Source organism: Apostichopus japonicus, chromosome 6 (assembly GCF_037975245.1).
Source record: "Apostichopus japonicus isolate 1M-3 chromosome 6, ASM3797524v1, whole genome shotgun sequence".
In the NCBI taxonomy this organism is placed as follows: domain Eukaryota; kingdom Metazoa; phylum Echinodermata; class Holothuroidea; order Aspidochirotida; family Stichopodidae; genus Apostichopus; species Apostichopus japonicus.
In genome coordinates, this window is record NC_092566.1 from 16427879 (window position 1) to 16452674 (window position 24796).

A 24796-nucleotide genomic window follows, 5' to 3' on the forward strand; every position below is an offset into this window, starting at 1 on the left:
TACTAAGTCTTCTCCAGAGTGACATTCATCTGTCTTTTAGATCGACTACAATACACATAATGCTCATCTCCTTTCATATTCAGAGTTGATTATGTTTTCCAAGCATTTCATATCTAAATTATATAGTTGTGGTTATTCTAGCAATTTAAGTCAAAAGATCTACTAAAATTCATTTAAATTCAAAATAAGAACAAGGAAACATTAGGAATCAGTGTTAAAAGGTATTGTAACTTAAGTGTATTTTTTATACGTTTTCTGACTAATACTTGGCTTTGTTGATGTTCATTTTCAGAGAATACCTATGTTAATAAAAGTCAGAGGATATCACCATATAAGTTTGACGCTGGATTCTATCCATGCAACTTACGACAAACGGAGATTTTCATTGCTCCCGATGGATATAACCTGCTCCTTACAATTGATTATCTAAATATTGAAGATGACATTCTGAGCTTTGGCAATGGAATGATCCCAAATGAACAAAAGGCTTTGGAGCTTTCACGAGGGCCGTATATTGACGAGACAGTTTTTTTATCGCAAGGAAATAGGATGTGGTTCGCCTTTTTATCGGACAACTATAACAATGGCAACTTTACAGGTTTCACGGGATCTGTGCAACCAGTAAAAGACACAACTGACGGTGAGATTTAACACAATTTGAGCTTTACAACTAATAGTGCAAGTGTTTCTTTTGAAAAATTCTCCAAGATATTCTTCTCTCACGTACGTGATGCCATATGCATTTCTTGAACTAACTTTCTAACTATAAATAAGGAAATTTTAAATTTTGTTCTTAGAAAATAACAGATTATTGCAAATATTGGTTTGCAAGTATGTATTTAGCAAGTATTAATTGAATTTTGTTAATTACATTTAGTGATCTGTTTCTTAACTTTCAAAATTGTTCCTCGTCAGAATTGGAGTGCGAGGACAAATTTAATTGTCAGAACGGAGCGTGTATTCCTCATCAACTTTTGTGCGAATACACAATAAACTGTGCTACTGAGCTCGATGTTGTTGGTCTCATATCGTCAGGTATGTGATGGTGGAATTAAAATGGAATGGTAGAGGAATAAAACGAATTAATTTAATAAAGAACACAGGACAGATATTGGGAAAAAAAAGTTTCTCCCAATCATATCATACGATCAAATAAATCTTTGTCGTACGAAAACAGCTACGAATTACCTAACCTAAGGTAGCGGTTATCATTTCTTGTTTATCCCCTATCACCTCGATTGAAGAAGCACCTGAGACGTTTCCGTGAATAAACGCCCATTTGATGTGTGTACTTTGACCGTTTAATTTACTAGTGTTGGATCCATAGCTCAAAATTATATTTGACCATAATTTACTGGCTCTCCAAGTGTCGTTTCTGAAGCCACTTAGCATCTATTCGATTAGGTAAAATTAATTCTGATCTACTCATTAGCGAAATTATGTGTCTGACGACAGTATACTTGTCATGTTAGTACTAATAACTTAGAGCAAGAAAATATTTTCACATCATCTTTTTTACAATGAAAATTTCGTTTTAATGTTTTAATTAGGTATTTTATTAATTAAGGTTTAATTCTTAGTAGATTGTAATGTTATAATTAGGTTTTAATTTTATTTATTGGGTTAATGTATTAAAATTAACTAGATTTTAATGTTATAATTAAGTTTTGCTTCGGTTTTCATGTTATAATAATAAGTACGGTATTTGTTAAATGTTAGTATGATTTCTTTTCTTCTTCATTCTGAAGAGGGGAAGGGGTGGTTCCAACCCTTTTCCCGCTACCCCTCAATTTTTACATGAAAACTCGGTATCTTTCTGACTTTCAAGTCGCGTGAGTGAGAGATCTATCCATTTCCCCTTGACAACAAACATTTATCACATTTATCTCATGAAGCTATCACGATTCAGATTAGCCCCAGGCAATGACACGATCATATGTATCAAAATTACTTGGAACTAGTTGCAGTAAATATCTACAATTCAACAGCATCATAATATTGCGAGGATAATATCGGATAAGTCTTGTGTTAATCATTAACAAGTGCAATGGCTATGGCTATATACCTTCCTACCTACTTTTTTGAACAACTGCGAGCAGTGCAATGATGTATGAAAGCAAAACTTTATCGACACCCATCTTAGGTGGCATTGACTTCGGCACAATCTTTCAATGGTAATGGAATATGCTATAATTGTACTTGACGAAAGAATCTGTTACAGCATTTAGCCGCAGCAGACGACGGTGGTTCCCTAATTTACACTTCTCCAGTCATATTGCCATTGTTCAATGAGTCGAAACAATACCACGATGACAGGTGACAACACATATAGCTTCAAATGTTCAATACGTCCTTACTTCTTCATCTCTAACAAAATATATACAATTTATAATCGCACAAACCTAGTTTCACTACTTCTCTTTACAGACGTCTCGTATATCAGCACACGTCGTGTAGTGACATCTTACATGTCTCACCTAGGAACATACCCATGTAGGTTATATCAACAGGAGATTTTCGTAGCACCAGAGGGACTTAACATTCTACTTACTATAGACTTCCTTTTCTCTGAGCAAGGATATGACTATTTGAATATAGGCAATGGTGATGACATCCGTGAGGGCAACATTTTAGAGTATTCAGGAGGACCATTTGCTGATGAAATAAGAGTTTTATCCAACGGAACCACGATGTGGCTGACCTTCACGACGGATTATTCTGTTAACTTTTGGGGATTTCGAGGCTTTGTAGAACCAGTTAATACCACAATCGAAGGTGAGTTTGTTATTTCTTCGTTTAATCACAGTAACGCCATTGAACTTTCTTCAGAGTGGGAGAAGGCTCATGGAAATGAGAAGGTTATACCGTTTCAATGATCTCAACACTCGAAACAAAATACCATTTTCCATGTGTTTTCTGCAATACCCTGCCTTTCAAGCTTTAAATTTACAATTATAACGTCTACATAGCTAAATTTAATGTTCGGAACGTGTATACAATCTTCGAGCTGTCACTTGACGAAGAAAGCGGAATTAAGTTTTAAGTAAAATTAAGTAAAATTGACAGCCGAAAGGATGCAAGTGCAAGAGTGCAAGACACCTTGTTGCCATGCCTCCCTTTGATGCGAAGATAATTGTTATGAGTTTACAACACAATTTTACGTAGAAATGCACACACGAAATTAGCAAAACCATCTCTGCAGTCACATATAAACACACACACACAAACTGATACCTATACCGACGGTTTAAACCATCCTTTTCAGTGAATACGAATACTAATGGGGGTTGAATTCCAAAACCCATTTTAGGATCCTGTACATTATTTTAAAGCCTGAGCAAGTTTTTGTTGGAACTGAATTCACAAAGGGCATCTTTAGATTTCCTAAATCTACATCACAATAACTATGAGTGATTAACATCTGTTGTTTGAACTAAAAGAATCATTCCTTAAAAGGAAAAGAAAATATAGATCGGAGAACAAATGCCAGCTGATGCCAGCTGGAAACAAGTTCCTTTACAACTCAAAATTTGGTGTTGTGGCTGAAGTCGTCCTTAAAAGAGACACAGATTCTTGTGAATACAGACCGACTGATTTGAAAATTAATATCTATATAGCACCATGAGGTGTTTTGTTCCCTTCACTTGATTCATGGATAGGACTATATGGGTATACGTCAGAGATAAAAGGACACTTTAACAATGATGTAGTTGTCATATACTTTGGCTAATGTTGGGAACAACATGTGATATGCGTGTGGAGTATACTTCATAATTATATTAATCCTTTTCCACAATTTTTGTTGCAGAATTCGTGTGTGGAGAAGAATTCAATTGCCAAAACGGAGCTTGTATCTCTCAGAAATCTGTCTGTGATGATCATATTAACTGTGCCAACGGTTTTGACGAGAATGATAAATTTTCCAGTAAGTGACTCGTTTCAATATCTTAGCAGGGCAATGTTATTTATGCAGGAAAGGGACACATCATCAAAGCGTAAATTAAACTTCATATACACCAACCGGTTTAGCGTTTGTGTAGAATTTAATTCAGTTAAAATGGTCATGTTACAAGTAATTTAATCCGCACCTCTTGCAACACTGAACAATTATAAAGAACTATCGTCTTTGACATCTATTCCAGACGATAAATACGATTAGAACTTGTACAGCTGATAACTTATGTCTTTAAAGATATACTTTGTCAAATCGAAGTTCGAAAGTACAGGTCAATAAGACCTGTAATACTACCATTATCCAATGGAACTGTAACATTAATTGGAATATGGAACAAGGTATACATGAATTAAGAAAAATCGACCACAAAGTAAAAAAAAAAGAGAGAAGGAAAAACTGCAATAATCTTATGTTTACAATATTAAACCAGCCATTGCCTCGCGTGATGAAGGCGTCCTGCAGTACTCTATCAGACATTACGCATTGTTTGATCATTTTGCATCCAATGTTTTCGTTGTGTGACACATGGATTGTATTTGACGTGAAAAGTGCAAATGTTTAGTATTCTTGAATTATTACTGTGATCATCATCACCATTGTCGACAAAATATAAAGTTAAGTTAGTTTCAGCTAGGTAAATATTTATAGATATTCACATTATCACTATTTTTTTGTCTTTCGTTTACGACCTGTGTAAGCCGAATTTCCTATTATGGACAATAAATTCAAATTCAATTCAATTCAGTTCAATTCAATAATACAGTTTACCTTAGTCTAAAATGCGATTATATATCTTTTATTGTTCATATCATATAACTACAGACTGTTTAATATGAAGTATGTTTTTCGGTTTGTGTTGATTCAATTTCAAGTACTACGGACAACTAGCCAATTTGCTCCATATTCATTAGCTTCGTTGCGCTTATCACAATTTTTCATTTTAGCCCTTAATATAAGGTTACCCCTAATTACCAGCCAACACATATTATTTGAATATAGTGATGTTCCTCTTTTCAAAGAAGACAATACAATATTTTAAAAAATCGTCTTAGACCACAAACATGTGTTCAGTGTCATAGAACGAAGGTTGTGAAAACATGAGTAGCATGGCAGCAAATAAGTCAGCCACTCCCTTTACATCATCAATGTACATGATAAGCTGACATTTATTCATAAATAAAACTAGAATTTAGAAAAGAAAAGTAAAATGGTCAATGTATGATGGATTTTGATGGGAGTTGCAGCTGTTTTCATGATTCCTGGTGCCTACTACAGTGATTAGGACAATATTGTTCATTAGTGTCCGCAGGCTTTTTACTATATGGATACTACATGGATTCTCGAATATGTTACTCCATCCGACTACCATGGCCTAATTAGCTAAAACTGGTAAAAATGGGTACCCGTTGATCACTTAAAACTGATGTGTGTTATAATTTATGTACATGTGTTACATTTATGAACAATTGCCACTGAGAAGGAAATACTTAACATTCAATTCTATGCATAATGCCTAAAGTTTCCGGTAATGATTTTGTCACATTAAAACACTCAACGCTGAAAATCTGCAATTTGAACCATTTTTGCAAGATATACTTTCTATTCAAAGTTATGGCCTTGTAAAGACGCCTTGTTTAGAAAAGTCATTAGTTGAAACAGCCGTTGATTAAAGAATTCGTCTGTCCGCCTGCTAACAAGTCTAACATGTGTTACGGTGTTATTACACACTTTAGTTTATATTGATTAACCGTTGTCTCATATTCACAGACAAACTGATCAAGCCATGTACATTTGGTGGTCACACTCAATCGAGGCAAGGACAGACACACTTGCAAATAGTGTAGTTGTATGTCTTCAAATTAAATATAATTGATATCATATATTAATATATATATATTGCCCATGAAAACATTAACTAATAAGGAAATATTTGTTATCGTGTTTCAGAGGTTACGTACGTTACAAACCGGTACACCATATTGTCAAATGACGGTGACAATAGAAGTTGTGGAATTCAACAAGAAGTATTTATTGCACCCGAAGGACTTGAGCTGTTGCTAAATATTGATTATCTAAATATGCAGTTTCAGGGAGATATGTTGTCGATTGGCAACGGGAATATTATACACGAGCGAATCCTTTTAGAATATTCAAATTGGGCACTTCTCAGTGAAATCAGAGTTTTGTCAGACGGAGGCGTGATGTGGATTTCTGTCTTATTCGGCGATGAATACTCATCTTTCGGTGGTTATGTAGAGGTAGTAAATATGACCATTGAAGGTAAGCACCGTAGGCCTAGATCTATTCGTCGCTTACTATTTCCACGTTAAGCACGTTCAGCACGTTATGATCACAGTGGGATCCTTCTTTATAGAAGGTAGCTGGTGCTCGAACTCGAGAATATTGGAAGGTATGAAGTGAAGTAAACTTATCACATAAATAAATCGAACAAACACCCAGATACTTAATACTTGGAGGAAGTCAAATTTCCCTGTATAATGAAATTTCATACTCAGTTTTGTTATTGATGAAATAAATTAGAAATTGATTTGAGAATGAATAAATGAATTCACAAGTTTTAGAAATATTTCACTACTACCCAAATAGTTGCAAAATAGTATTATAGTTGCTACAGTAACGAATGTTGTGAATAGACCGAAATGTATTTCATGTAGACCTGCAACATAAGAAAAAGATTATCAACTTATTTTGCATATCAATGTAGTACTTTGCCTGAATAAAAAAAATACCGTTAATTGTTGAAGTCGACAACACAATGTTTCATAGATTCGGCACACATTGTTGCCGTTCAGTTATCAAATGGGATCTGGTAGTGAGTGGAATACGGTGATGTCATCGTAACAATAAACCGCGTCTCAACAACTAACTTTATCAATTCTAATTTTTGACGATATTTCAATTCAGAGCTTGATTGTGGAGAAGGATTTAATTGTCAGAACGGAGCGTGTATACCACGGAGAGAGGTCTGCAGTGGTGTTCGAAATTGTGCTAACGGAGCTGACGAGTATTTACCTGCTTTAAGAGGTAAAATATATTTTATCGAACGCAGCCAACACATTAATATCGATACAAGAACTTAAGAAATAATTAAGAAGAATTTAAGAAGGGCTATACTAACAACTGTCATGAATCGAATCCAAAAGATTCTCAACTAGGTCAAGAAGAATCCCCCACCCCAAAACCGTAGATCATTTGAAACTACGTTACTTTCTTCTTCTGGGTAAAAGAAAGTTCAGTAACGAAGGCAGACTAGTTCCTAAACAGTATAGTATATTTGGTAATAGACAAAGCATGGCCCATACTTGTTAAAAGATGAAGTTTACCGCGGTAAAATGAATCGAGTGAGGAAAAGACTTGAAACTTCAATAAATGTATTGATAAATTTGTTAGATCATATTACATCTGCACGTTCACTTTATTTCAGAGGTTACCTACGTCACGAGTCGCACCTACATATATTCTCAACGAGTGGATACTTTAGGTTGTACCTTCAAACAAGAAATGGTTTTTATTGCACCCGAAGGACATGTGCTACTCCTAGTGGTTGATTACCTATATCAAAGTGAAGGAGACACGTTTAGAGTAGGCAATGGAAATATTACAAACCAACATACCATTTTGGATTATACAAATGTGTATCAGATATTTGATGATGAAATTACTGTCTTATCGGAAGGACGAATGATGTGGTTGATCTTTACATACAGTGGAATTGTAGATGGCCAATATTTTACTGGTACTGTGGAACCGGAGATCATGACCATTGACGGTAAGTAGTTTGAGTGTTGTTTAGGTTTTCATTCTCCAGATATTTATTTCCAGTCCCAGTCCGTTAAACACACTCGCGATGATGATATGATTGTTGTCGTAGCAATCCAAAATAGGTTCATTCGCTTAGCACAATAGTTACTAAAATCTACAATCTACTAATGAGATGCATGACTAGACACTTGAGGCAGAAACACACAACGGCATTTATAAGTTAACGCCTATGGCATCACGGAGGTAAATACTATAGTGTGGTCAATCGGAGACGAACGGCTTGTTACCCTTCTCCAGTTTCGGATTTCTTCCATTAATATGTATTCTGTAATCTTCTGTTTGGTATAAATAGTACATTTAAAGTCATTCACACAATATATGTCATTCGAATTGTGGTTATTATATTTATTGTTATTTTAATTCTTAAATCAATATGCATGATGAGAAATGGCATAACTTTTCAGCGCATATAGTGTTTTCTTCCTGTATGGCCAACTTGCAGATCGATCGATCGATTGGAAAAGTATTAATCCATTATTCGTAGGTCTTAAGACATTTTGATTGAGATTGGCCTCCTCGGCCATACTTAATAGCGTTATGATCAAACAGAAATAATATCCAACCTGATGTTTTGTCTGTAAAATATAATAATGAAGCTTATATTCAATATCATTTAATTCAATCCAGATTTTCATTGTGGGGAGGATTTTAATTGTCAGAACGGAGCATGTATTCCACAACGTTTCGTGTGCGAATATGGACAAAACTGTGCTAACGGTAATGATATGAGTATACCACTCTATGGTGAGTATTTTAAGCTAATAGTATGGAATATCACATTTATTATAAGCTCCATATGTTCATCAGATGTAAGACATACAGGGGAGAAGTTTATTCCCCAATTTCTCACACTACATTAAAACGAGCAAGTTGGGAATTTGTTTTAAAGAAGATCTAAAATTAAATTTCCAGAGCAATGAGTTGTTGAACGCCAAGTGTTTCTTGGCGGGGTTGGATGCATGTAATCTGAATTACGTATTTCATCATCTTTTTAATTTCCTTGTATAGGATACCTAGGCGCTTTCATATTGTTAGGAATGCAGGAAATATTTATTATCATAAATTGAAACAAATAATGGTCTTAAATTGCAACGATGCACTTTACGGCTTGGCCATTGTTGTTCGTTGTCCTAATCTGGCAAAGTTTTAATCCCTTCCAGATGTCACGTTTGTAAAACGCCGGCTCGATATATCGTCACCTACCTATTACACTGGAGAATGCGGTATACAGCAAGAAGAATTTTTTATCGCACCACGCGGACTTCAACTGCTACTTGCTATTGATTATGTAGATACTGACCATTGGGGTGACGTCTTGAAAGTTGGCAACGGCAATATCTCTAACGAGCATACCATATTTCAGTATACAGGAGGACGAATTGTTGCTGGAATAAGTGTTTTGTCACAAGGAAACATGATTTGGATGACCTTCACATCGGATGGATATTATGGAAGAGGTTTAAGCGGTTATGTACAAGCAGTAAATATGACGAACGATGGTAAGTAATGTTCCTGTTTTACCACAAACATTGTTACCATTTGAGTAAGTCTTGTAAAAGATATTGAATAACGGAAAACTGAGTGGGAAAGTTTAGACAATGGATAAGAGTAAAGACATTTATGCTGTTAGTCAGGCCTATATGTATTAAACACGTTTAACTTTAGTAGGTAACACATGAAAGAATAGAATACTAATTGAAGGATGACTTCACTAACACCACTAGCAGTATTGTACTCAAATAAATTTATATGTGTTATCTTAAATGACGGTCCTTCACACTAAATCTGATCTTTGTGATATGTTATGTGTCTCGCAAATAAAAGTAATATATTCAATTATATTGACCTGAAACAACTTCAAAACTGTAACTTATGAAATGCCACATGCAAGCGATATTGTTGGTAATACGCTTACTATATCAGTTACCATGGGTATCAATACTATATGTGTAGCTTGGCTGGTTATCTAAAGTTTAAATCTTCCAGAATAAAATATGATGGAAACTACTTCGGAAATTAAACCATGGATGGTGCCAACAGTTAAATAACGAAGCTTCGATGTTTATTAATTATCCTAAACCACAGAAAGCACATTCAAGCATAGTCATAACCTCCGTAGTATTAGAACTGTACATACCAGGTTAACATCTCAATTTTGTAATTGACATTACTTTACATGAACTTCTTCAACCTATGAAAGCAAATTTGAATATGTCATGCAACTCAACCTCAATTCACTCATTAACTGGTACAAAATACAGCACATTTAAGAATAATCGAAATTTACATGTTTTGTAGGAATGGACTGTGGTAACAGGTTTAATTGTGAGAATGGTGCATGTATACCACATCGGTTAGCCTGCGACTTGAAAGCAAACTGTGCAAATGGAAGGGATGAAGAACATGAGTTTTGTTTCGGTGAGATTTATCTCTTTCAACTTACTTTGTTTGCTTTATGCTTGCTTTACATATTTTAGCTGTATGTATTCTTTTAGAGACATCAATTTATTTTGAAATTCTTTATGAATTATGATGATTATGATGTTGCGTGAAAATACTTTTCACCCATCACACTTTCTATTGTTAATGATATGTTTGGCATTTTTGGTTTGTAGAAAACATATGTTCATAGCTGCTTTTGGATTTTCGTTGTAACATGTTTCGTCTGCTTTTGAGTGGTCTTAATTTTTTCATATATTTAAATATTAAAACGTTAATGCAACTAAGAAGATTTCAAAACGATAAATAAGATTGCATACAGATAAAAAGTTAGAAGGCCTTTTAATATTTTATCCAGCTGAATAACGATCATCAACCACAAATTTGCAAACAGAGGGGAGTAAGTGGAACTAAACTATCAAATTGATATACTTACTCTTTCATGAGTCTCTTGTTTATATTATTTTATTACGCTTTTTAAGTCATTTTTAACTTAGTTATGTTGCATTCGTAGCCAATACATTAACAACTATGGAATCAGAAACGACAGCACCTATATTGAGTACATTTGAGTACACCACCCATACGGACCATACTACGGAATCTTCGACAATCACATCTACAACCAATCTGCCAGACGATTTAAGCACAGCAAAAGTAGATATAACAACACAGAACGAAGAAACGACAGTTACATCAACGGAAGTTGTTTCCCAAACATCTGACGTTTTAGTAACGACAAGTATGTTTGCTAACTTATATTACCAAACGATATCAAAGTCAACAAGTATTGGAAAATCATGAACGACCAAATCTGAAAGCATTATTTTATACAAAAGGTTTTGTTGATGCAATGTTCTCTAATTTCGAGTTTATCCACGGTAAAATTCAAGGCGTAGCAAGAAGGTAAAAAGTCAAACCTCTCTGATTCCAATGTTTAAAAACGTTTTTAACATTCATTTATATTTTAAATCAAATGAAATCAATAAACTACATGTCAACGTCATGACAACATATAAACTATATACGTTGCTTCAGGTTCTACCTACATATTAGGTTATATTGTTTCCTATCAGAATCTCTAGTGACAACGGATGGAAGCACGTCAGGTGATTCAAGTACAATGGACACAATTGCTACAACATTGAACGACGAAAGAGCAGTCTCAACAGAAGCTGCTTCTACTTTTGAAACGATCACAAGAAATTTGACGTCGGCTGCTATAACAACGAACGAGGTAACAAGAACTTTTTCCACGGAAGCCGAGACTACTACAGGGATGTCGTCTACAACAAGTAAGGTTTTCTATAATAAAAGCAAACAGAAGGAACAAAACTTTATGAAAGATTAATAAAACAACGTGTTTCATATGAAAGTACCTGCTACCATTGTAAACTTTATATTCGCCGGTGAAAAATCTCTCGATCCCGTTGTAACTTTTTTTTATTCCCATTGCATCTTATACCTAATGTTTTGATGATTCGCATTCTCCCTCCGCAACTTTAGCTAGTAAAGTTATTTACATACACATTAACAAGTACTCAATAGAAGTAAAAGTCTTATTGTTCTATTAAATCAATATAAAACGTAATTTCTCTACTTTTGTTTAAAAAATCTTTTAGCCTATAACAACACCAGTTTCCATGTGGTAGTTAAAGTTAAGATTTTCATAAGTAGTGTTCTTTCCTTTTACCATTCAGGTGGATATTTTCAACGCCAATTTGTAGTCCCAGTATTATCACCATGGCCGAGTGTTGTTGTAGAATACTTATTTGGTTTCATGGATTACGATGTCTCTAATACTACTCGAGTTCGCATACAGGATTCAACTGGTGCAAAGTACGGCACATTTTACGGAGGCATCCAGAACAAACTTTCATATAGTCATTCTTGGAACTATAGCAACACTTTAAAACGACACTCACCTGAATTCATGAGCGACAATGGCATTTACTTGTATTTATCGATTCCAGAGGACGGCAATGTATTTCTTTCTTATCCAATAGATTACCTTGAAGCAGATTACATAATAGCAACGTCATCGCATAATACATCCACATTCATAATCGCTGCGACAGAGGCAGACACCGAAGTCGTTATATTATTTAATGAACAGTATCTTTTAGAAGGTAGAAATTACAGTGTGAACGTCCCTTTAAAGTTCTCTCTAAATGATTTAGAGTCTTTCATTGTACATACACCATTTGACCCTACTGGTACTTTTGTGAGATCGTCAAAGCGTGTAGCGATTCTGATGGACCTTCGATCGAACGACACATCACTGTCGTGTTCTTCGCTTTTTTATCTTCCTCCTGTGAGTAAATGGGGCTACGAATATTCCTTTGCCGCATCGGAAAATAATCCGCTTTCGTTCAGAGTAATAGCCGCGTATGATGGAACAGCGATTACGATGGACCCTGTCGTTCAACTGTGTAACCAAGTATCTGAAGCATTCTACCTGAATGCATGGGAGAAACGTGACTTTAATAGCTTTATGAACTGTTTCATCTCTTTAACATCTTCCAAACCCATCATGGTCCTGTTAAATGAACATTCAACACCACGGAAGTGCAAGACTATGGTTGTACCATCAACAGAAAAAGCGAAAGGGGAAGATATCCCGGTTTTCGTGAAAGCTGCCGAAATGTCTGAAGATAATCTGAGAGTATGGGTGTCGAATAAGGACTCTCAGAGTTTACTGATAGATAACCAAACAGCTTCTTGGAATGTTGTGCAAAACAACAGCAAAGAATCCGTCGTGGTCGAAACAACTGTGCGTTCAGGTTACCACGTGATATCCTCATGCAATGCGAACTCTAAACTCTTGGTCATCCTCAATAAAGAGCTTTATGCGGCATATGATTTTAACACAGGTGTGCATCTTAACACGTAATATTTTTATTTGTCTGGCCCTTTAAGTTATAAGATGGAATATTTTAAAACAACATAAATAAACCGCAAGAGAGAAGTACAAATATCAAAGAATATCAAGCAAAATATAGAATTCTTATATCTGTTGATTGTATCCACAGGATTTCGTATACTACACAACTTATTTTATAAGAATAGAAAAGTAAAACAGATGCCATGCTCGGTAATGTAATAATTCATAACATGAGGTAATGGCAAAGTAAGGGCTATGATTTCTTTGTAGTTTAATGTATTTCCTCTCAATCTTTTTGCAGATATCTTCATTGAAGAGTGCCCGTTTGAAATGCTCTCTTATTCTGGTGTTCAACTTACATTTCGAGCTGCTACTACTGGAACATTTGTCAACTCAACCCAAGTATGTGGTGAATTATCATCAAATTGTAAGTACAAGATTCTGTTGTAAGAAAATCTGTAGAATTAAGACAGCCACACGTTCCAATCCCAGTAGGATCTTCATCAAAAGCAAGCCAAACGCCTTTAGAGTAGATCCTGCTACGACCGAAACGTCAAGCTCTGTAAGTGAAAATTTTGTCAGTACACGCTTTTTTGAAGTAGATTAGCAGTTTGTTGATACAGTTTCTCTTTTCAATAAAAGATTCAGTAATTCACAATTCTGATTGATCACTCTTAATAACCAAATTGTTCTTTCCGAGGTCCTCGTTTGCTTGGAGTATACATTTGATGATTATTAATGTCTTCTTTCCCTTTTCAATGAAAGAAGTAATTCAAAATTCTGATCACTCTTCATAACCAAATTGTTCTCTCTGAGGTCCTCGTTTGCTTGGAGTATAAATTTGATGATTATTAATATCTTTTTTTCCCCATCCCTGCACATAGCATTGTTCTTATGCATAGCGTGTTATCGGATCGCATTCTGCTATTACTTTACTTAGATCAAATATTTGTTTAGTTTTTGATTATAGAGAGACTGTAACAAATATGCTGTTGGCTCTTTTTTTGTTGTTCCTGAAATGCAGGTCTCCAGCCTCTGGCAGAAAGGTTTTGCAATGAAGATGGATGGGAGGAACCGGTTTTAACGAATTGTTATACCCCTGAAGACGCAGCGGAAGAAATTGAAAGAATAGCTAACGTACGTACCTGAAACTCAATTTTTTTACAACTTGGCTTTTATTTGTCAGTGTCAGGTGAGTAGTTTTGCCCATTCTCGCTACCATGATGAATGATTACTCTAGTTTCATTACATGGAACACGTTGAAAAATATAATAATGTTGGCCTAAAATTTTATTGACACATGCTGCACACATGGGTATGATTGGTAAAAATTGGCTTTTGGTATTCAGTATTCCGATTATCACGAAGTACACTAAACTTCCAATTATCATCGACTACTTAAAAAATTAATCTGTTTAACTAATAAAACCGATTAGAATGAATGGACATACGACCAGCGTAACTCTAGTACATTATGATGATTGTGAAGCCCAGCACAAATTTTATACTTCCTTGAGTATATTGAATGCAAACAGGGGGGAAATTTAACTCCTCTGACGTAGATTTAGGAATTAAATATTGTGCGAAAACTATCGTATAAGTGCATAGTATTGTTTGCTTATACAGCTCCAATTGTAGAGACATTCGCACATTCTAATAAACACGTTCACTTATTAATCTCTGTACCCTACATCAATTCTGGAAACTCTCTCCTCAGTCGTTCATAATGAAGTATATGAATCGAATTTTACTTTTCTCAGACGACAGTAACGGAGCAAAATGTCGATGAGGTTGCCAGCGATCTAGCACTTGTAACAACTCAGACGGAAGATCTTGACGTATCAGAGGTAGAAGATGTGGCTGAATCATTAGATGAAATCGCAAATGCTGATAGTTCCTCGCCAGACGTAAGTAACATTTTAAATTTATCTCAATAGTAACGAACGTTCAATATGTAGTACGAATATAATCATAAAACAGAAATTGGGATTTCTAACGATAGCCTCTCCAAACGAATAAACGTCTTGCAATGTCATATGGTAAATATTTATCACCATTGGACTAGGTAACCAGTATCTGTCTACACTCCCACAAAAGAACATGCATTATTTATTGAGAGATGACCAGTGTGATGCAAGTTTTCACATACTAACTTGAAAAGAAATAACTTACCTATAATTTTTGTTGTATGACAAAAGTTGTCCAGTTTATAGAGATATGCACCAAAATGAAAGGAACACTATTTTGTTTGAAAACATCGCTACCTTTGTAAACTTTTGTGTTCTGTTAAACTGTTAAAATGAGTGATAAATTCATCAATTTAGTTTATAAACCCGCGTACGTCCTGCTCCCCCTACCTCACCAAATATTGGCCCTACTTGTTTCAGGTTACAGAGTCGGTGGTAGGGACAGTCAATAATCTGATGGAGGTTGATGAGGACAAGCTGGATGAAACTCAGGGGACCAGCTCTGTGGTAAACTCTCTTGAGCAACAAGTCTCCAATGTTCAAGAAAATCCAGAGAACTTTACGGACATTCAGAATAACGTTGGCGTTCAAGCAGTGAAATTAGATCCAGATATAACAAAGGCGATTACATTTCTCAATCTACCGCCAAATAATATCACAATGCAAGATGCACTGAATGCTGATCTTTCTAAAGAAAACACACGGCTATATAATGATCAGCAGGAAGTACGAACATTCAACAGCACCTCATCGATCTACGTACCATCAAGGATATTGGAAATAGCTTTAGAAGGTACTCTTTCAAAAAAAAGGATAAACGAATGATTCTCACTATCATGTTTGCATACATCCCATATTTAATTGGCCATTTACCTTTAGGGCTCGACCCATAATCGTTTCAAATGCAAATAAACTGTAGGTTTAAAGTGGAAACAACTAACGCTATTCACTGTTTAGTAAACCTTACAAGTTTCCGAAAATTTCAGATATATCTTCACAAATTATATCATCAATTATAAATCTTAGTTTTTAATTATAAAAATGTGTAGTTTTTCCAGTAGAGATATTATGTAAATACATAGAATAGTCACTCTAATAAATGAAATGTTTTAACAATGTTTCGCTTTCAGCTTATCCGACAATTACCTTCGTTCCAATTAGCTTTTTCATCTACAAGGATTCGCGGCTTTTTCAAACAACCGATACACTTATTAAAGACAGTAACATACACAGAGAAGAAATTGCAAGCCAAGTTATTGCGGCCACTTTAGAAGTTGACGTTGACGTTACAGATCTCCCACCGGATGATTGTATAGTAACAAGGTTTTCTGTATTCCCTGTAAGTTTCAGACATTTTTTTCATCAAACAGAATACTTCTTAATGATGGTCTTATGTTTATAACTCCTACAATCTTCTTTTCCTATTTCGAAGTTCATAGCTTATATTTGCTAAGATACTTCCCAGTAATAGAGACGCACATTTTTTCACGAATTGGAAGAAAGTTGTCCTTATCGGTCATTATCTCTTTATCATTAACGGTCGTTATCTCTTCGCTAACGTTTCATGTTTACGGATTCATGTTTTTTTAAACTTTATTCATAGTCGTTAGTAGACAACGAAGTGGTCAAGGATGTGCGATGCGTATTCTGGTTTGTGCCCGAGGGAAGCAAGGAGGGAACTTGGTCTGAAGACGGTTGTTCGTTATCGACAGACAACAATGAGACAATTTGCATATGTAACCATCTCACTAGTTTTGCTGTGCTCGTGGTAAGTTGCGCCAGGATATCACAAAGAATAGTCTGAGAAATAACTTGTGCATTAAATATGAAGAATAAGCAACAAAAGTAAACGCGTATACTGCTGGAATGAGGGAAGATATAGTTTATATTTTCCTTAAAGTCTCTATTGCTGAAATATATCTTAAATCCCAGCGGTTGTAATCAATTTTACGAAAGGTATCTTTGTGATATTGTTATAATATACATATATATATATATATATACTGCATAGATACAGCAGGACCTCCTCCCTTTTTTGTGTCTCTTTACTTTTCTCTCTTTTGTTATCTTTTATATATAAATATATATATATATATATATATATATATATATATATATCTATATATATATATATATCTATATATATATATGTATATATATTATAATCTTGCAGTTCATTTCAATCACTAATTACTATGGAATATTTTTACCTGAAATAACAGGGAATTGGTCTGGACATTCCACCTGCGATCAGCACGACCCTAAACATCATCACGTGGATTGGATCAACTCTATCCATAGCTGGTCTACTGGCATATGTTATAACTGTGTCATTAATTGGGTCAGTAAAGATAGTTTACCGAGGATGTCGTTTATATGTGCACATATTGCTTTATCTCTACTTATAAAAATAATCATAAAGGAAATTAAGATAATGGTTTACTTTCTCCATTACATCAGTTTATTCCTCCGTGTCAGTACATTGTTTATCCTTGCGGGTTGTACTAATGTTAAAGTAAAATTAGTGATTCCTCAGAGAGAAAAAATCCTCCCTAGCGTGAAAAGACGATAAAAATAAAAAGCGATAGAAATAAAAATAAGAAAACGACATAGAACCTTTCAAACATTGACATTGAATTGAAAAGCATAAATCATGTACTTATTTACGACGTGTTTACAATTGTACAATTGAACCTTGTCATGGGTTAATTATTCGAATTATGAATGAATGAATGAAACAACGTTTTAATTTCCATCACTCAGCATTTATATTACAAAGTCCAGCAGTAATGCGAGTTATATGACAGTTTTGTGCTGATGAGTAATATTTTTAGGTACCAGTGAACGTGTTTGATCAGTCCTTTCTTATTTCTCTGTTATACCTAAATTATGAAACTATGTTTAATGTTCTCGCCTCCCTACAATGCTATTTAATTTTCCCTTTTCAGGGCATTGCGACAGACGATTGCCTCACAGATACACATTAACCTATGCTTGTGCCTTATTGCTTTCTACATGACATTTTTATCTGGAGATTTAGCCAAAGATAATCCAATTCATTGCCGAAACATTGCTACAGCGATACATTACTTTTGCCTTACAACCATGGGCTGGATGACTGTCGAGGCGGTGCACATGTACTTGCTTTTTGTGATATTTAAAACACCCAAAGTATTACAAATGAAAGCCAAGTATTTTCTCTATGTGTCGGCTGCATTGGTATATAGTAAGTATTGCGTTATTTTATTTAAATGCTTCTCCTGTGAAATATAGCGAAATTTTTTTCATGATAAGAGTGTTATCTAATTGCATATCATGTAGTTATAGTGAACTTTATAATGTAATCGTAAAGCCTGACAACCCTTTGTAATCTATAGCGTCTCATACATATTGCCGTAGTGATAGATTAGCTACTAATATTTCTTCGTCAGTGACAGTACAAGATTTCCATGAGAATTGCTAAAAGAAATAATACCATGGATAAATCCTTTCATTCAGGAACTGAACTTTGGGTTGTTTATAATTACAGTTTACTTAATATTTTGATCACTTCATAGTCGCTTTTACACTTCGTCATTCTAGTGAACTAGTAATTAAATGGTCAATTATCACATTACCCGTTTCTCTCAAGGTCTCTCCTTAATACCTGTTTTGTGCGTGTTCTTCATTTCAACTGATCAACTTTCTGGATAGTAAGTAAATATTTATTTAAAATATTAGACATTATTTCAATACTTGTTTACCACTGACAGTGGCGAACAAGATTAAAGTGAATATAATAGTAAATCCTGGCATAGAAGAATACTGACATTTAATGTTGTTTGAACTACGAAATAAATGCCATCTGTATATTCAAATAATGTAGTAGAAATGTCTGTAATACCAAAATGAAGGCAGTCCAATTGACATAATTTGCTCATCATTTCCTGTCTTTTGTAACCCAGAGGAAGACATCATTTTTAACAAAAGTATCAGTTGTTAAAAAGATGATACTAAAGTATGTAACGTTTTAATTTAAATAGAAATAAAACGACAATTTAAAATGATTCGTTTTAAAACATTGACATTGACATCGACATTTATACCGGTTTGGGTTAAGGCTGAGGTTGTTCCATTAAACAGTAACGTTTAGCAATAAGGTCAAAATTAGCCTGATAATTTTAATTGTTTCACCTATAAGTAATAACTGATCAAAGTACATGCGGTCTTAATGTACCTTGCATTCTGACTACGCACCATGACATGGTCAATATGTTGATAGATATATCAACTGATCAAAAGCAACAATTCCCTACATCTTGGTATGTTAGAAATAAGGGCAACATATGACGACACAGCGTAAATGTGTCGTTACCGTACCGTTGGAGATTATGCAGCGTTTTAGCATGTTTCCTTAATATCCGTCCGTCTGGATTTATTTCAACGATATATATATATATATATGTATATATATATATATATATATATATATATATATATATATATGTATATAAATATATGATTATGTGTACAGCTTTATTCTTGTTTTTGTATTGGGCGTTACAAGAATAGGAAAACTTTAATCGTATTTCAACTTTAATTGTCTTCTTCCATAATTTACAGCTGCTTCTTACCAACTGGGAGTGGATTGTACTTTGGCCTTCTCATAGAATTGTTGGTCATGGTTGTCTTCAACGTTGGTGTTTTTAGCCTGCTTCTTCGGAATATCGTGTTTCGTCGAATGGTTCAAAGTAGTTCCACCCGAAACAAAAAGAAAGAGATGTTCACACGGATGCAACAATTTGTACTGTTTTGGGTTCTTCTAGGTTTATCGTGGATATTCGGTTTCCTTGCTGTTATCCCGAACCGGAAGACGTTTGCGTTTGAAATCCTTTTTTGTCTTTTTACGTCTCTTGAAGGTTTCGTTTTATTCATTTTTCTTTGCGCGAAAAACCCAGAAGTGAAGAAAGCATTCAAGAAGTCAAGAATATACCTTAGTGAGTGGAGTATCGAAAGGAGTAGAGCCAGGGCTGAAATACTTCCTACAAGCGGAAGCAGCTCGTCACAAAACATGTCAAGTAGATCGTAAAGAAGAAGACGTTTTGATTTGTTTTCTTCCTTTGTGTTATCTCTTTCGTACAGATACGCTTAAGAGCAAATCTTGAAATATTAACACAAAACATAATGTTTGTTGCTATCATGACATAGCTGACAATACCTAACATTAGCAATTACGTAATAATAACGGACAACTTTATCGGGAATAAAAGGATCCGACTTATAACATTCGCTCACTATATGGAGATTGTAACTTACGTTTTGCATGGAGAGTAACCTTAATGCTTAAAAATTGTTGTAAATATGACGAAGATATCACACACAAAAAATAAGCAAAAACAAAGAGCACTTCATGATGTGAATCGGTATTAATGGAGGCGATACATGTCTGGAGGATTATATTAGCTGTATTGTAATTGGATAGTTATAGACACATGCGGTAAGTAAGTAAGCGGTGGCAGAATTATTCTTCATTTTGGTCAGTTTCTGAAGTTAGTAGTTTATCAGTCGATATTCGTGAACACAAGAATGTGGTGCAGCTAGAATGTAATTGATTTTTCAAAGTTACCTTTTCTGGAATTTTTAGATGTATTTAATAAGGGTCACCGCCTTGGTTTTTTATGTAACGTTTATACTACACTGGATTTGCATCAGTTTGATATCGAATTCTGATATTACCGTAGTCTGTCACTACTCTCAATGGAACTAGTATTCCAGATAACATCGATTTTGATATGATAAGTATTTGACTACTCTACTCTAATTAATCGCCTAATCTTACCCTTTCAATTTTTTTAGGAGCGGTGTTGTAACAAACTGAAGATCCACAAATTGTTAAACGTCTTCTAGAATCTGTTGAAATAGTAGCTGATTTTAGACAATTTAGAATCCGTTAATAATTCGTTTCATCAATCTATACCTTTTTTAGGGGGGGGGGGGGAGGAAGGGGGTTGATGCACATGTATTAATACCTAGCGCCGTTTCCTTGGAAATCTATACTGCCAAATAAACACTTCGAATGCTTCTTTTTACATTTCGATTTTAACGTACCAATTAATATATTGCACAATGTAACACTTCAGAACATATTTGTAATATTTGCTATATGAAAAACATTAGCCTTTATTTAAATGATTCTCTGATAGTCTTATGTTGTTATTTGTCAATAAAGCGTTTACCAATGATGATTTATTATTGGTATAAATCTTACCATTCATTGTAAGTACTGAGTGTTTGCATGAACGAAGGGTGGTTAGTATTTTATCGTTTTATCTAGGACAACATCATCGCTTAAGCTGATGGATAATCTGCAGACTGTTGTGAGGGATAAAGTATTACTTATCAAATAAAAAAGTTTGTTCCATTAAATACGCACTTTAATGTACCAACGCGTACGTAGTTGTGAGCAAGTATTGGTCACACAAGATGGACGATTCGTAAAAACAACTTAAATGCAACTAGTCGGGTTTCATTTAATGATAGAGGTTATGAAACCAATATCGATACTGATTTTATGAGGCAACTACGTCATTGTGAAACGAATTTTCTGATTGGTTGGCTAGAATTCCGAGAATTATTGTTAAATCTATTTCTAAAGTCTATTCCTACATCTGGGCAAGATAAATTCAATTCAATTCAGGGTAAGTAAATCACGATGAAGTATCATCATCACTATGATGATCAGGTATAAATATGTGCGTATTCATTTCATTTATTTGTTTTCATCACAACAATATACAATGTACACTCACACTTGATATAATTTCAATCAAGAAAGAAATCAAGAAAAAGAACAAGATAGGAAATGATATAGGAATGAAGATTTACAATGGGAAAGAAAGACCATCGAAGAAAATACTTTTCAATTAGTCACGCGATAAAAATTTGCTTTAGGAAAAGTAAGCTAGCCACAAAATGGCCTTTATATTGAATGTCGGCTGATTCGACCTGTTCATTGTTATCACCATAACGAGTCCTTATTGCAAAAAAAAGGTGACCTTTTTGTTTTCATTCAATTAAAATAAAAAGTTAATTCACGATATGAAAAGTTTTGCTTTCTTTCTAATTTTGTTCATAAAAAATTTCAAGTAATTGTTAAATGTCATCCACAGTCACCGTCTCCGTTATACGTATTAGTTATTTCATAAGCATGAAAGGATGACGATGTGTGGTATATGCCTATCAATGTCATTTCAACCCTTTCAAGCAATATTTATGATGAAGTGGGAGACAGCAGTTACCATGGGTGTCAGTCTGTCGTGGATAAGGAACTATGATGCTGAGTTCCGTAATCAGAGAAAGAAGTAAGAAAAGCATTAAATGAACTGTAAATATAACCATTTGCAAACAAATGTGAATAGTACTTTAAATGTACGATATTTCCCAGTGGTATGTTTATTGTTGCCACAAATACCAAGAGTGGTTGAGGAGACAATTGGCAGTACAAAGTCTATGTCTGATTGTTAACCTAGTGGAAACAGAGTGGGCATTTGGGATCTGCATTACATTAAAGATGGAAGTCACTAAAAAATTACGTCCAAGTTTTCTTTGGATTTGTGCGATTTTCATAGAAAATATTATTCCCATCGGTGAGTATAGCAGAATTCAGTTTTGTGATCTTTAATTTCATCTTTTGGATTTTGGATTCGTACATGCCATGTATGTAAATTTAAGATCATGGTTGTTACTGGCATATACATGACTTACATACGAAAACTTTGCTATGCATTCAACAGAACACTAGTATGCTCTTATGAGCTTCCTTCTCAAAGGTCTTTTGACATTATAACAAGCACTGAAGTTTTGTTCATGTGAATTAAAAAAAAATTATGCACGTTAGGTTCAAAAACATTTTCTGTCGCAAAGCATAATTGAAAAGCATATTTGAAAAAGTATTGGTTGATTTTGAAGCATTATTGATTATTAAATAATATCAACAGTAAAATGGGAACCCACTGACTAACCGTGTATCATTTACAGTTATGGTAACGTCTTATGAATGTCACATATGCCAGAGTTGTAAATGTGTGTGTTTCCTTTCTAAGAATTTATTTAGTGTTATACGTGTAAAACAGATAAATAGTTTCACTGATATTGATATGTATTACTTCGGTTGGTCAATTAAAGCTGTTAATGCGAAATTTAATTTAAATTCATATGTTTATTTTGTCCATCGGTTTAATTCTTATACAATTTTCAGAATGGTAAATCTTTGAACCAATTTTATGGAATTCAGAAAGCAGGAAAAATATTAACCTTGTTTTAAAATCCTAACCTTTTCAAAAAAGAAAGCACCTTTTTTATACTGTTATAAAGATAGTCAGAATCAAATGGAATGTAAATTGAGGGGAACATACCATGGGATATTTCCAAGAGAATACTTTGCGAAGATAGGTTTATACATTTGTTGTGCATGTAAAGGACTATACGTTCTACAATTGCTGGCAAGGTTTTGTTAAAAATGTAACACAAATGTTTTCTTTGTAGAAGTTGTTTCTTCAAGGGTAAACTTCTGTTCCAAATGTTGCTATTATGTAAAACATGTATAAAGGCTCTCTCATTCGGAATTTATTACAAACGTTTTTCTTTACAGTTTTTTTCTTCAAAAAGTAGCTAACGTAGTGTCCATGAACTTATTCTATATCCATCTGGTTAAGCGGGACGGGAGGCATCCGGTAAACCAAAGTAACTGGTGCCGTGTTCTGTAAACACTCTACGAACTGTTGTTTTCCCATCCAAATTAATGCAAATAGCTAACGTTATATTCGCGGTTGTCGTACCATGTCAGACTAAACTTCCAATGAGGAATCGTTTTTTGCTTACTTGGATAATGGGGTATTTGTACGAAGCTGAAAGTTGCTAGAAAGGTACTTCAATGTTAACCTCGCATCTTTTGCTAGCTAATTCGACAAAATTGGACATCCATTAAAGCAGTCAACGTGACATGGCTTACAAATGTGTAATGCAAATGCCTGGCATCAGTCGAATGACAACAATTAATGTTATTATTGTAAGAAGTCCTCCGTAACTATCTCTCGTAGCCTAATTGAAATGGCAGTTCAACTATGGCGTTAATTGTGCGGTACAACATGTTCGAACGTCTTGTAATTTACAATTGTTTGTTTGTTTGTGAAACAAGGGATCCAGGAATTGTGAATACGCTAATAATATTTCTTTGGCAAAGTAACTAAAATTTATATAATTGATTTAGGCATTGTAAACGACTACATTTTCCCCTTGGATACAGCTGTACCGATGCCCGTCAAGTTTCTCCAGGCATGCCAAAAAACCCCCACGTATCAACTCCAAGAGTAACCTTTCAATCTTTGTTTTACGTCATTTATCACAATCCGTTATTATAAACTCTTCGTTACATTGTTGGTATTGTAAAATATATGACTTTGTAACAGATTCGTACTTACTAGTCATTCTTACCGACATTCCACAATAAGTAAATTTATTGGTATTATCAGTCTTACATCATGAATTATAACCTCTGTATGTTTGCATTGCATCGACCGTAATGATGAATGTTTAATCGTCCGATCTAATACAAGCTGAAAGCTGAAATGTATCTATAATTTATAGTGTATATGACAATAAATAACTTTCAAATATGGTAGCAACTTGATCCAAATAGTTTTGTAATCAGATGTAGACCATACAATACAA

At 34.4% G+C, this 24796-nt stretch overlaps 2 protein-coding genes across 7 annotated transcripts in view; both read left to right on the plus strand.

Annotated features, from left to right (window-relative positions):
* The window catches only part of LOC139969118 (uncharacterized), a 54505-nt gene extending 32875 nt beyond the window's left edge, over positions 1 to 21630 (plus strand). For 5 of the 6 annotated variants that reach the window (XM_071973914.1, XM_071973918.1, XM_071973920.1 and 2 more), the window contains 23 exons: positions 293 to 640; positions 916 to 1035; positions 2428 to 2775; positions 3809 to 3925; positions 5903 to 6235; positions 6881 to 7000; positions 7401 to 7745; positions 8426 to 8542; positions 8959 to 9297; positions 10097 to 10216; positions 10752 to 10979; positions 11314 to 11532; positions 11938 to 13110; positions 13423 to 13548; positions 14146 to 14258; positions 14882 to 15028; positions 15509 to 15881; positions 16219 to 16427; positions 16692 to 16856; positions 17311 to 17429; positions 18037 to 18314; positions 18720 to 18780; positions 19691 to 21630. In XM_071973914.1, coding sequence (XP_071830015.1) covers positions 293 to 640; positions 916 to 1035; positions 2428 to 2775; positions 3809 to 3925; positions 5903 to 6235; positions 6881 to 7000; positions 7401 to 7745; positions 8426 to 8542; positions 8959 to 9297; positions 10097 to 10216; positions 10752 to 10979; positions 11314 to 11532; positions 11938 to 13110; positions 13423 to 13548; positions 14146 to 14258; positions 14882 to 15028; positions 15509 to 15881; positions 16219 to 16427; positions 16692 to 16856; positions 17311 to 17429; positions 18037 to 18314; positions 18720 to 18780; positions 19691 to 20156 — 5984 coding nt within the window. In that variant the 3' untranslated portion in view covers positions 20157 to 21630. The remainder of the gene's footprint in view (positions 1 to 292; positions 641 to 915; positions 1036 to 2427; positions 2776 to 3808; positions 3926 to 5902; positions 6236 to 6880; positions 7001 to 7400; positions 7746 to 8425; positions 8543 to 8958; positions 9298 to 10096; positions 10217 to 10751; positions 10980 to 11313; positions 11533 to 11937; positions 13111 to 13422; positions 13549 to 14145; positions 14259 to 14881; positions 15029 to 15508; positions 15882 to 16218; positions 16428 to 16691; positions 16857 to 17310; positions 17430 to 18036; positions 18315 to 18719; positions 18781 to 19690) is intronic. The other variant, XM_071973915.1, reaches the window with a different exon arrangement.
* The window catches only part of LOC139969120 (uncharacterized), a 41096-nt gene continuing 37393 nt past the window's right edge, over positions 21094 to 24796 (plus strand). The window contains exon 1 of the mRNA XM_071973925.1: positions 21094 to 22713. Within this exon, the coding sequence (XP_071830026.1) occupies positions 22494 to 22713 (220 nt within the window). The 5' untranslated portion in view covers positions 21094 to 22493. The remainder of the gene's footprint in view (positions 22714 to 24796) is intronic.